The following is a 13,910-nucleotide window of genomic DNA, read 5'->3' as shown; positions in this document are numbered from 1 at the left end:
CACCAACCAACAAACCAACAATCAACCATTAAACCATTTAACTAACAAACTAACCAGCTAACCAACCATTAACTCATTAAACCATTTAACCAATCAACCATTTAACTAACAAACTAACCAGCTAACCAACCATTTAACCAACAAACCAACCAACAAACTAACCAGCCAACCAACCATTAACTCATTAAACCATTTAACCAATCAACCATTTAACTAACAAACTAACCAGCTAACCAACCATTTAACCAACAAACCAACCAACAAACTAACCAGCCAACCAACCATTAACTCATTAAACCATTTAACCAACCAACCAAGCACCTGACCAACCAACAGGCAGACTCGGGTGAGGAGGAGATTAATGGTCTGATTTTAATTATTCAGTAATATTAATGGTAAAACACTTGTTTTCCATGTATGATGCAGGTACGTAGTTATTTGAAATGACAGGTTTGATCTGAAGCCTTTGTGAAGGAACAAATTATAAATACAGTTCGTCTGTAACTGGAGATCAGAGTTAATCATTTGATTGTAGAATCAATGTGGAGAATAACATGTGAGACTAATGAACCTTAAACTAAAACTCACTGATCTATATTTTCTTCCTTCTCCTGGAGCCAGAAACTCATTTGTATATTTGACAGCACATTGTCATTTTGTCGGCCCGAGGCCACTTGTCATTTGTCACAGTTATGTAATTTATCGTGATTTCTTAGGGTCTTTTGTTTGATGTTTGCCCTCCGGTGTTCAGAAGTGAATATCCCACAGTAGGAAAAGCTTTGCACCAAACACACTCACACTGTGTGAGTTGTTTGTTTAGAAAGATAGGAGACAGAGAGTGCATCTCCATGCCCTGAAACCATCAGACTGAGATAAAGACCTGAAAGACTGGGACTGGGAATCGTATCTTCTTGATCGGTGAGGATCACTTACGCGGTGAGGATCAGACCAAGACGAAGGAGAGATTAGCTGGATTGGCTGTCTCCCCGGGCGTCTTAGATAAGATGCTCACACAGGAGGCAACGATCAGATGCATCCCTTCGTTTCTCATCTGCGATTTCATCTGCTCCGTCTGACGAGGCAGCGGTTCTGATGAGCGATCAGATAACAAACTACAGAGAACCGCGGGCCTGTGACTGTGATCACACTGGCTGCCTCAGCGTGGTTCTCTTATTTCAGTTAAGATATTAAAGCCTCTTTGTGTTGGATCGTAACGGGATTATAACATCTTTTAAATAATTCTGAAGGCAAAGAAGTTTTGTATTAAAACGTGAGCCAGACTCAGAGATAACTGGAACCGTCCATATGTTGCTTTAAGTCCATTCGTTTATGGTACCGCCACTCGGGTCCCTGGAGGGAATCTTCAAAGTCTCCAGTAGCTATAAACAATAAACATAAATGGGTTTTTTAATATATATTGCTGTTGATCATCTGTAAAACATATGTGCATAGTGCAGCGTTAAGCAGTTTGCATGTTCTGCCTGCCTCAGACTCTAAATTGCCTGTAAATGTCAGTGTAACCCTCGAGGATCAGCGGGTATGGATAATGGATGTATGGATGGATATTTTTAGCCAGGCTAGGCAGCGTGGCTCCTGGGGACGGGCAATGTCGGCGCGTTGGTTGCGTCAGCACTTCGGCCCAGAGTGAAAACTTCCTAACGACTTGATGAAACTCCATTAAATTTGGTGCACACATGCTCATGATCTCCAGAGGATGAATTTCTGATGACTCGGGTGACTTTTACCGCCATCATGGGGTTTGTTATGAGTGAAATATCCTGAACACTTTGATACAGATAGTAGATAGAGTCACAGGCAGAGGGAAAAGAACAACAGTGACTGAGATATAGATAGAAAATGTGAAACAGAACAAGCGAAACAAAAAATATATTGATATAAAGATTAAGTGAAGTTCCCTAAGGAATCGTAGACTGTACAATAAATAGTGCTTGTTTCTGGTTTGCAGTTTTTGAAACCTCATATTTGGCTTTGTGTCCAACAACTATCTTGTTTTTGTGGAGCCAGAAGTGGATGAGAGGGTGGAGCTGGGGAGGATATGCATTGATACGCCTGCATCTGATTGGATCTGACTGAGAACCTGAGAACTTGTCATGTCTTGTCTTGGCATGTTGTGCTTTATCGTCTATCTTCCTCTAAATGGGACTGTAATTCACTGAATCAACATCATGCTGCAGTGACGAAGGCCTGAAACTACAGATTGAGACCAGAAACTCATTAGGAAACTGTTCGCTGAGGTAAATAATCAAGTGGGAAGTGGTGTCATTTTCTCATAAGCTTACATACAACCAGACTTCTTTTTGCAACCAGTGCCCGATAGAAAAAAATGTGCAGGTTTAAGTCCCCTCCGCATCGGCTTCCCTTCGCTATTATCAGGTCAAATTTCCATGAACTTCAACTATGTTAAATGTTAGCATGCTAACAGACTAAATTTAGAGAGTGAGCCTGGTTCATTAAATGCTAAAAATGCAAGTATACATGCACATCCAAGATAAAAAAATGTCAATGTGAGCATGTTAGCATGCTGATGCAAAACACAACCGTGCCTGGCTCAGTGGCTGTCGACTCGCAGCCCGTTTGCAGCCGTCTGCTGAATGCAAACCCGACTAATTACTTCCACCCAACCTCTCCTCGTCTCAGCTTCAGCAAACCCCCTGTCCCTGACAAACACAGCAACAATATGAGTTTTCCTCTCCTCTGAATGCCAAGTACCCAGAGCTGAATGAAAAGCATTTATTACCCTTTTTAATTATCAAATAGCAGAATGTCTCTGTGAATGCCATTTCCCTGTAAACAACTTCCCCCTTCGAGCAAATCACAGAGTAATTAAATCCAAGGAAATGGGTATAGCCTGCACAGGAGATGTTCTCTTCTCAGATTTATTCTGGTCTCGCTGCATTTGGGCAGAAAGGTAAAAATTTATCAAAATAAATGACAGAGCCTTTAGTTGTGTTTGTTGTTTCATTTAGAGGATCACACTGACTGCTGGTGGCCTAAACAAGCCAACGATCTATCGGCCTCGTTAGCGAGGTATCGATACGGGAAGAAGTCCGACAAACAGCAGTCGCAGGGTAAAAATAAAGTACACCAGCAAGCCTACTATTTCACCTCGGGGCTGTCTGGTTTTGGCTGTTTTCCAAGATGAGCTGTTTACTCAAACTGGACCTCTTCACCGACACCCACACTCACTGCTCCAGCTCTCCCACACTATCCCCCCCTCTGTGCTGCAGCGCTGATTGGCAGCACAGACCGGCCTCATGTTTAGGCTAATCTCACCTTTGACCACTTTTCTTAGGAAACTTTCTCAGAAAAAGTTGACCACAGGCACCCACACACACACACACACACACACACACACACACACACAGCAGCAGGAAACTGTGCTCTGCTCGGCTCTGAGAAAAGTCTGTGGAGAACGTTGTTATTTTAGTAAAGCGGAGTATTATTATCTCTTTAAACTGGGTTATTTTACTGCTGGCAGCTTTAGAAAACTTACTGCTTACTCAATCACCGAGAGTGAGACGTTACTAGCAACCAACGCTTGCAGCTCTGTGAGGCTGAATGTAGACACTCAATGCTCACAGAGATGTTTAGCAGGTGGGAAGATCATTATTTCTGCAGGTAATTTGTCAACAAACCAGAGTTTTGGACAAATAAAAAGTTTGATGTTTTCATGGTGCTGTCGGGCTGAATTTCAACTCATTATGTATCCGCCTGATTATAATGTAATTTAAAGTCCAAACTAATGCAAAGCCGAGCAGAGTAAAGTCAAAACAATCTCTTTGACAAAGTGGATTACTTACGTGGTAACGTGATGCACAGGTTCCCAAAAATACTGTTTCCCATAAGCTTACATTGTAAAGGAGGGGGTCGTACATCATTTCACTATTATAATTTGATCCATTCGGTGCGATAACATCTGGAAAGTCTAGAAAAGCTGCGCGATTAAATAATTTAATCTGTAATAAAGTTAGCAGAGGGCTGAACTAGAAGTTAGCTGACTCGGCCCCACATTGCCGAGGATCCAGGAGTTTGTACCCTGGAGGTCGAACTTTTGTTGGTGTCAGGCACCACTGAGCAGCTTCCTCAGCACTGATCGGACATGGAGACGTAATGTTAGTGCACCGAGCAGCAACACACTTTTCATTCTCCTCACATATCACAAACAACAACAACTCTCGCCCTACGGCAACTCTGAGAGGACACACCGCTTAATTGTGTTCTCTGGTGGGGAGCCTTTTGAATCACAATGTCACGATGGTCAGGGATTTGTAGTCGATGGCGTCGTCCATCAGCCCGACCCCTAACTCTCACTATCACGCTCGATACTCAGCCCTGTTGAACCATTCGTCTGACCTCCTGCTCTCCTCTTGTGCCCTCCAGGTGACGGGCACCATGGGCAGCATGAAGAGCGGCCTGCACCAGCACCTCGCGAGGCTGGACGAGATCTTCGCCACCCGCGGCGACTACGTGCAGACCCTGCAGTTCATGCAGCAGATGGCCGACAACGTGATCAAGCAGCTGCTCGGTTTGCCCGACTGGGAGCAGGCGAAGGTGGACCTGGCAGTCGTCGCTGATCAAATGGCGAGCATCGAGTACTACAGGTGAGATGCACGTGTCGGGCTCGTGCAGGTGAAGAGAAAACTCAGGCTCAGGATGTAGATTTGCTTCATAATTTTCCATGTTGTTTACTGTTGTCATGAATATTTTAAAGGATACAGTTCACCCACAGTTTTAGTGGGAGGCAAAAATTTGAGTGTGCATTTCCAAAATGCAAATCAGTACAGAGGAGTTTCATGAATACCACGTTTGTGCCGATATATCCGGTAGAAGACGTCGAAGCATGAGGGGAGGTGGATGTCACGTCTACGCTCATGTGCGACTCAAAGTAAAAACAGACGTCGTTGGCTTCTCAGAGACGCAGGACACGTTTAAGCTTATCATATCATGTCTCCTTCATGGCTGCAATCAGTGCCGAACATGCGGCTGAATAGATAATTCATGTGCAAGGTAGTTACGTTTTGCACGTTATGACCTCAATACATCACATGATATTTAGTGGAGGAACACGGTTTGCATGTGGTGTATCATCCACTTATGAGGAGACGAAGTCTGGATCTCCGGGACCTTTTAAAATAGAATCCTATGAAATAACAAGCAATCGTTACATCAGCGCTTTAACTGCACAAACAACGAGGACAGCTACACTCTGTTAACAGCCATTACCATTAAACTCTCATCGTCTCGGCCCACAGCCAGCTCCTCGGCCCTTGTGTGGGCTCGATGAGTACTTCTGCTCATGAGCGCGCTGATGTGTTCGTATTGATCCGTAACGTGACTCCGCTGCTCTGCCGATAATTCAATACCCCACATCGCTCCTCGCTAACAGAGCAGGCAGCAGACAGCAGACACACACTGTGTTGTGTTGATGGACTCATTATCACTGCTCAGAAACACAATGAATCGTTTGTGTGTGTGTGTTTTTGACTCGGCTGATGTCGCCGTGTTAAAGTTCGCTGTCTGTCTTCAGTGTTCTCATCCTCGACTCCTTTGTTTACTCTTCGAGCTGGCGGTTGTTTGTCATGTTAATTAACTGAATCACAAGAACGCAGCACGACGTTCATCGTCCCACGTTCCTCTTTAAAGGCAGCAGACAGACTTACTCTGATCCTCCCGTCGTACCGAACGTTCAGACGCTGCTCAGGTCGTTAAGGAGTGCACTCTGCACCGGCAACAGCCACGGCAAGATGCATGAATGGCGTCTTGTCGTCCGTCCACTCGTCCGTCCCCTTCTTGTGAACGCCATATCTCAAGAATACCTTGAGGGAATTTCTTTAAAGATAAGTTAAGACTTTATTAATCCCTCAGCAGAGACAGTCAGAGTCGCAGGCGGAGGGAAAATAACAACAGCGACTGAGATATAGATAGAAAATGTGAAACAGAACAAGCAAAACAAAAATATATTGATATAAAGAGAAAGTGAAAAAGTAATAATATTATTATCATACACTAAAAACCCAGGAAAGAGGTCGGAGCTGAAGTAACTTACATTGTCTAATAGGACAAAATGACGAGGTGATGACATTTGATATCTAAAAAGGTCCGACAGCAAAACATTCTGCAAAAGTGTTCTGGCCCGGTATTCGACGCCACGGCTCAGGAACAGAAAGTCGTCTGTGTGCAGAGGCGAGGCAGTAATTCAGGCTGATATAAGGATTACTGTGCATTTGCTTTCACGGCACAAGTCACACCGCTGCTTTGATATTTTCTGTCAGATGGAAAAGTGAAGGACGCGCCGTTCAAGTGGATGTTTTGTAGGATTTTGAGCAGCTTCTCCTGGACTGTCGATTATTTTATCTCATCTCTTCTGGTTTCACACGTCACTGTTTAGTTGTATCGCTTGTGTTTTTCCAAAAAACAGAACTTGGGTCTAAAGTTTCTCAGGTGGGAGAAACGTTCTGCATGACATCCGCACTTAAACAAGAGCATTTCATCTGGTCGGACAGATGCTTCGTCTCATTTTTCGGGGGTTGCTGTGATTACATCATAGTGCTACTTTGGGGTTTAGCTGCAGACAGGTGAAATTTATCATCTTTCTAAAAGAAGCTACTTTGAGTGGAGGAACAGGTCGTTCTTCAACCTGACGTTCAAGGCCGAGGTTGGCAAACACTTCTCAGAGATCCAGATGGAGATAATGTAATTTATGTGATGTATTTTCGAGGTGCGGGACAGGACGACAGGTGTGACGGGGACGAAGCTTTGTTTGCGGCGTCTCCTCCTCGTCACTGAACGATAAATCAATATCAGTTCATAAACACAGAGCTGTCCTGCACAGTTTCTCCAGGACGTGTACTTTTCTAACGCAGCTCGCCGTCCCGACGTGATTCTGTGCAGCGTTGAGTTCGACTCTAATTGGATTAAGACAGCGACGGACGAACACGGCGGCGGTGTCACCCGAGAGCCTCCGTGTGCATGTTGATGCCCCAGCCTCTTGTCCTGTACGCTGCCAAGAGAGGGAGAGATGAAACGAGGAAGAAACAGCAGAGAGCCGGTGGCGTTGAGGGAGAGAAAAAGAGGAGGAGGAGGATAAAAAGAGGATAAAAAGAGGAAGATGGAGGAGAGCGTGAGAGCTGAAGGAGATGTGGGAAGGATGCTGCAGACTGACAGAGGCAGAGATGATAAATAACAGAAATAATTAAAAAGAAAATAAAGGCTGCAGAGTGAGTGTGATGTGGGAGTGATGAGTGCAGAGGAAGATGAATGGAGCTGATATCAGAAGGAATAAAGTGACTCTGACGAGAGATCGATCGATCAGACTGAGAAGGTGAGAAAACTGCCCCTCCCCCCTCCAAGTGTTCACAGCATGCAGCTATCAGCCATATGGATCCGAGTCCATTCATTATTCACCATCTGGACGGGCCGGTCGCAGACTGACCGCTGCTCAGTAGCAGATGGCATCGCTGCAGAGGGCGACGCTGGACAGGAGCACCGACACACACCTCAGAGGACGGCTCGTGCACATAGTGTCCACTGAGGTGAACATGAGTGGGACACTCTCCCCGTCTGGTTCTGACCTCCCACTTGTTTCCCCTGTGTCATTATTACATTTAATTGCTTGAAATTGTCTTTATTAAACCTTTTTGATAACATATTTTTCACACGACACTGTGGGACGTCCTTGTTGTGCTGGAAGCCGGTCGTTCGCTGATGTTAGCGGACTCCATTTCTAAACCGACGTCAGCTGCTGTTGCTCTCGGCTTTCTGAACGTGCCGCATGAAGTCAAATCCTTTGGACCGCAACGGAAAAAAGAAATCCGACCCGAGCCCTTCACAAAGAAATCCACAGCCCGGCAGCATTAAAACAACTTCAAGAAACCGTCCACAGGCCTGTGAAGTGTTGAAGCAAATCATCAAAGTCCAGTTTAGGATTTCGCTGCGATGGTGTGAGCTTTATTGAAGTCTGGTGAAGCGTTTAGATAGAGTCAGCCAGGTAACGCTAAAGAAAAGGGACCAACAAAAGGGAGATAAAGGCATCAACATGAAACATCACAAACACATTCAGACACACAGGTGTGACTGAAGGTGTGACGGGATCAAGGGGCAGGAAAAGGGAAGCGTCACATAGTTGTCACGACCCTGAAGGTTCAAGATCATTTGATTACAGGACCAAAGGTTCACACCAGTCGGGGAGGGAAGATCCTGGACGTTTCTTCATCAGTAGGCAACCGAGAGAGAGAGAGAGATGAAGGGTCTCATGTTTCACTTAGACACATATTTCATTTAGAGGTTTAGCTGAACGGCGTCACTGCACCAACAACACACATGTGATATTTAACAAAATGCTGTGTCTCCGTCTGTCTCCACAGGTGGCTCACCTACCTGGTGCTCCTCATCGTGGACCTGATCATCTGCCTGCTGGCCTGTCTGGGGTTGGCCAAGCAGTCTCGCTGGCTGCTCACCACGTGAGTCCAACACGCGATCCAAGTCACAGAGACGAGGACGGGTTTTTTTGTTTTTAGAGGAAATCTGTTCCATTTGTTGCTTTTTATGTGTGATTTTCTGTCCTGAACAGCAGGAAGGAAGGGCGGGATGCCTGAGAGTGAGGGGTGGATCGGGAGATTAGCAGATTAAATAAATCACCGCTAACTGTGAGACAACGTGGAAACAAAATTAATTTTCTTCTTTGTCACATTGGTGCTGCTGCAGCTGCTTCAGTCCAGATGTTACTGAAGCTGCGTGTTGCCCACAAATCAAACACTAGATTAATCCTCGTACGTTCTTATAAAACCAGAACAAACTCATGTTTTCTTCCTTTTCTGTCTCCATTTATATTAAAGATCTGAGAGGCTGGTTGGTGTTTCTACCATTAATGCTGCTGTTAAACACTCGTCCGTCCACATCTTATTGTCCTGATGAAGATCATTTCTTATTTACGAGGTGCAACACAATTCCTGCTGTGCTTAGATGAATCTTTTATAAGAACAGGAACAACAGATATTATACATTTAGTGTTTTCATTGAGAATTAGTTTGAACTGGTGTCGACGGAGGGAGCTGGAGGCAGGAGTTGTTCCTCCTCCCGTCGGGGGAACGAGGCGGCGAAGTTATCGGATCAGGGCCTTGCACAAACACTGCCCTGATAGTCCTCTCGCTGTTTGCCTTTCAGCATCGCCCGCGGTCGAGAGCGTTAACGTCTCGATAGCTTTGCTCGACAAATTGGATCGGAGAGCCGTGGAGAGATGGGAGCGAGGCCATTTGATGTTATCGACAGCATCACTTCCTGATGATTGTTATTCCAGTGTAACACTTGACCTGCTTTAACTGGTTGTAGACATGAATTACATTCAGTAACAGACGCAGCGTGCTGAGTATCGCGGCCTTTGTGTGGCACGTCATCAATTATTCAGCTTTGTATTTTTAGGCCCCTTTTTTCATATCAATATTTTACTGACTACCTTTTATGAGTGACAAGAGGGCAGGATACAGAGAGGAATAAAAGCACACGTGGGGTTTATTAAAACATAACCGAACATCACATGTGGGCAGGAAGCAGTGATATGATATGCTAACACTTTGTTTTATAGGTCACGGTCAGTTATCAAGAAACATACGCCCCAGTCAACACAATAGTTACCTTACATTTGTATGAAAGTTTGCATCGATGCTATCGGATCGTTGATCATTAAATCGATATATCGATCCGGGTCGATGTATCATTACACCCCTCGTAACTACCACCTACTCACAATGATGTTTTGTGCATTGGCCCTTTTAAACAGAAGATTTTTCAATTAAAACATGTTGTTGTTGTTGTTGTTGTTGTTGTTGTTGTTGTTGTGATGACAGAATTATGGCATGAAAACACTCCCACACATCATGATTCATGTCACACTGAGCGATTATATAACAGGTGATGATATGTTGCACGCACACACTTCACTGTATGTTTAGTGGTTACTGTATCCACGCGGCGCCTCCGCTTCCCTTTAATCTCCTCACAGTATTTATAGCTTAAGTTCTTCCATCTCCACTGGAATGTGATTTTTATTTATTTATTTATTTTTCCTTTTCCGACTGTAAAGGAGCTTTTCACGGGGCATGAAATCCACCCGCGCCTCCATTCACCCAGCGAGCGTCACTCTGTCGCTCTCGATCAGTCAGCTGAGGGTGTGAGATGCTCTAAACTTGCCCTACTAAACCACAAACCCTCCCCCTCTGCCTCCTGCTTCATCCTCCCACCCCTCTGCACACACAAGATGAGTCAGTGTCAAGAGTGTCTGCGCTCCCAAGGCGTGCTCTCTTCCAGCAGAGTGGAAGTGGTTGGAGGCTTTCGGGAGCAGATTACACTCTGGGGGCCTGCCGACTCTTCCTGGTGCTTATAACTGGCTGGGTGTTAGCATGACAGGCGGTAACAGCTCTGACGGGAAGAAACGCCCACATGCGAGCGAGAGCGAGAGATATCCATAGACATCGCTGTGAGCTGATTTTTATTTTGGATTTTCTTCCTGTTTCATGTTTGCTGCTCAATTTTTCACCACCTCAACAAACACATTTCCCGTCCACCTCCGTCGTATCGAGGCGGCAGGGATCTCAGAAGCTGGCACGTCGGAGCACAACGCGGCATCTGTTGGGTGAACTGAACCTTAAAATGTCATGATGCACCGTGGACAGAGCACAGGCCTGTTTTCCAACGTTCATGGATGCAAGATTACATGTTCCCCTCGTGCAGAGAAGGTAAAAGATGGAAGGCAGGAATAATAAAAGCTGTCCTACGCGAGGGAATACACCGAGAAGGACTCTCATCTAAACCAACCATGTAATTGAGTGGGTTTTGAAATAATAATGGAACAAAATCACAGCTTTTGTAAGGAAGAAGAATAAATATGTATTAACCGCCTGCAGGAAGAACAAGAATAAACTGATTAATAAGCCGAGAAAACGGCAGCTGACTTCAGCAACTAGTTTCCCACCTGTATAGTTGAGATTGTGGATCAAATAGAAGTACAGAGATTAATGCAGGAAGGCTCTTACAGCTTGAATACAGATGAATGAACTGATTAAAGGTCGAGAGGAGTCTAGACATAGAGATTTATATAATGCTGATTTTCAGTTTTGAGCTTCGCCACAATGGCAGGCACTCTCAAAAAGTACTTGGCAGGTGATTGGACGAACCATCTGCCTATCACCATCAGAGCGCTTCCAGCAGAGCCAGTCAGTCCGGAGACGAGCGAAAATATCTTTTCTATCAAGAAAAGCCGTCGCTTCAGTTCACTCTCCTGTAACAACCACATACACTCTCTATAGCAGCATCATGCTGAGTCCCACTGGTCGACACCATGTGCTCCTCTCACTTCTTTGTGTTGTGCCTCCTCGTCTCCTCTGTGACCTGCAAATCGGTCTCAGCGCGCCGTATTGAAGGACATTTTAATTTTCTTCGAGGAGGCGAAGAGGGGCGTTAACCCCGGCCGAAGCTCTCCAGCTGCCAGTGGTTCCTCAGAGGACACTGATTGGTTCATGTTTGCTTTATTAACACGTAACCGATCTCCCTGAGCCTTGACTAAAGTGGGTTTGTTGCCCTAAACCTCATCGGGCTCAGGATGAGAACCCCGGTCTCAAAGAAGGTCTCGACCTAGTCCTCATGTATGTGTGTTTGTGTTCGTGGCCACATTGAAGTGCACCAGGCCCGTTGAAGTTCTGCATATACACAATAGAAATTAACCTTCCGACACAGGAAGTGTGGAGATGACACAGCTCCTTAACATTCATCCAGTCAGCCGGAGAAGTAAGTTGAAAAGCTGCAAATAAGGTCACAGAAGATTGTTTATTTGAAGAAGCTGCAGATGAGATGCCGGTTGTTTGATGATTTATTAAAAATGCAGCTATTGCACAACACTCATAGATATTACAAGGATGTGATAACTCCCCCAGTACACCGATCAGCCACAGCGTTAAAACCACTGACAGGTGATGTGAGAAACATTGATCTTCTTGCTTTGATGCAATCTTCTGCTTGGAAACCTTCCAAACACCGCTGTGGACCAAGTGCACCCCCTCATGACGAAGGCGGCCCCGAGCCAGCAGGACAACCGACCTGACAAAAACTGCTCAGGAATGGCTGGAGGAGCACAACAAGGTCAGGCGTTGACCTGGCCGCCAAATTCCCCAGATCCTAATGTGATCGAGCGTCTGTGGGACGCGCTGGAACAAGTCCGATCCACGGACCCAAAGGATCGACCCCAGAAGTCTTGTGACCATGGCCCGACAGGTCAGAGCTGTTCTGGCTGCACAATGTGAAGTCGGTGGTTTAAAGGTCGTGGCTGATCGGTACATTTAGTCCTTTTTGTTTTGGGCCAGTTGCACAAACAACGACTGGTTCTGCTGCTGAGAGAGTCCACGTGTCTCGTGATAGTGTTTGTCTTGATAGTTAAGAAAAGCTCAATCTGTCAGGAAGTTGTTGCTGATTCGTTCCAGACACGTAAACACATGATGTGTGTTGTGTTTGTCTTCAGTTCACCCTGCGATGCCTAAAATAAGAACTTGAGATTACAGTGTTATTATTGTGACAAGCTGATTTGGCGTCAGCAGCTCGTTCTCATGTCTCCTGCAGTTTCTGCTCCGAGGATCTCACTTTCGTTTTTAATCAGTTTTAATTGACACCTACGTTATGAGTGCGGTTTGTATGATGTCGTATCGAGCCATCACTCTCTTAACGCTTTGTTTAGAGCGGATATAACCGCAGATTACAGCGAGAGATTTCCGTTCCTCGCTGATTTAATTCGGAGTGACTCGACCTCGTCCTTCGCGGGTGCTCGTTGGCCTCTGCGACTCTTTCACTTGATGTACTTTGCATCAAGTTTACACTCGATTTCCTGCTCTGCCGTGTAGCTCAGCGAATCCCTGCTGTGCACCAGAGCACGAAACTGAACACGGTCTTTGTTTGGCTTGGACGAGAGAGGGCATTTCTCCTCCGTTTGCCCCGGTCATCCGGAGTCATAGTTAAAAGAAGCTCATGCAGGCCAGTATCACAACAAACTTCGCTGCCCCGGCAGACACACAAGCCCGATGGTTCCTGCTCGTGACCTTTTCGAACAAAGCCGTGTGTGCCGGGGCCTCTCGTCGCAGCCTCGGTGTGGACATAAGCTGTGACCAGTCAAACCGAGGAGGGATTTTTCCTGCTCAGTTTGTTTTCTTTGGAAGAATTTTGAAGCTTAATGAGATGAAGTTTATTCAGTATTTGACGAGAAACAAACATAAAGAGAATAAGAAAGAGAAAAGTCAGAATAAACAGACTTTTGTTGCACAGATTTCTTTCTCTATCTCTTTGATCATCTTGTGATCTGTCAGATTTGTTTTTGGGCACCGTAGACTTTTATATGTGTGTGTGCACAGACGCATGCAAACATACAAGCGATAGAAACACAAAATGAGTTAAAGCTACATTATAATGATTAGTATTTTGTGCCATGTGGCGCCCTCCAACTTTTCCAATAAAGATTCCAGGTTTCTCTGTAAATTGCAGAAACATTCAGGGTCAGAAAATACCCTGATTGACTTTCCACGTAACAATATACAGATGCATTCAGACATTTCTGTAGTAAACCACGTTAAAACCAGGAAGATGGAAGAGCAAGTTTTGCTTTCCATCTCTAAATCAAGATGAGGAGTCAGTGAAGCCTTGCTCTTCTGTCTCCTCGCTCAGTGTCAGGGCTCGTCAGGACTCTGTGTCTGAGTGGAGGAAGGAGACGGACGACAGGAACGATAAACTGATAAAGAGGGAGGCGGAGAAAAGATAGGAGAGAAAGAGGTGAGGGCAACGAGAGAGAGTAAACAACTGGGGAAATAAAGATAAAGAAGGACTGAGTCCTGTCAAGTAGCGGCTTGTGAGTCGAGTGT

The 13,910-nt window shown here is 45.3% G+C and overlaps 1 protein-coding gene across 2 annotated transcripts in view; it reads left to right on the top strand.

Annotated features, from left to right (window-relative positions):
• ttyh2 (tweety family member 2) overlaps window positions 1-13,910 on the top strand; it is a 60,774-nt gene that overhangs the window by 31,115 nt on the left and 15,749 nt on the right. For both annotated transcript variants that reach the window (XM_084343202.1, XM_084343203.1), the window contains exons 4-5: window positions 4,402-4,622; window positions 8,385-8,480. In XM_084343202.1, coding sequence (XP_084199328.1) covers window positions 4,402-4,622; window positions 8,385-8,480 — 317 coding nt within the window. The remainder of the gene's footprint in view (window positions 1-4,401; window positions 4,623-8,384; window positions 8,481-13,910) is intronic.

Source organism: Pagrus pagrus, assembly GCF_965226575.1.
Source record: "Pagrus pagrus genome assembly, chromosome: 21".
NCBI lineage: Eukaryota > Metazoa > Chordata > Actinopteri > Spariformes > Sparidae > Pagrus > Pagrus pagrus.
The sequence above is the reverse complement of the archived record's forward strand: the minus strand, read 5'-3'. Positions and strand labels throughout refer to the sequence as shown.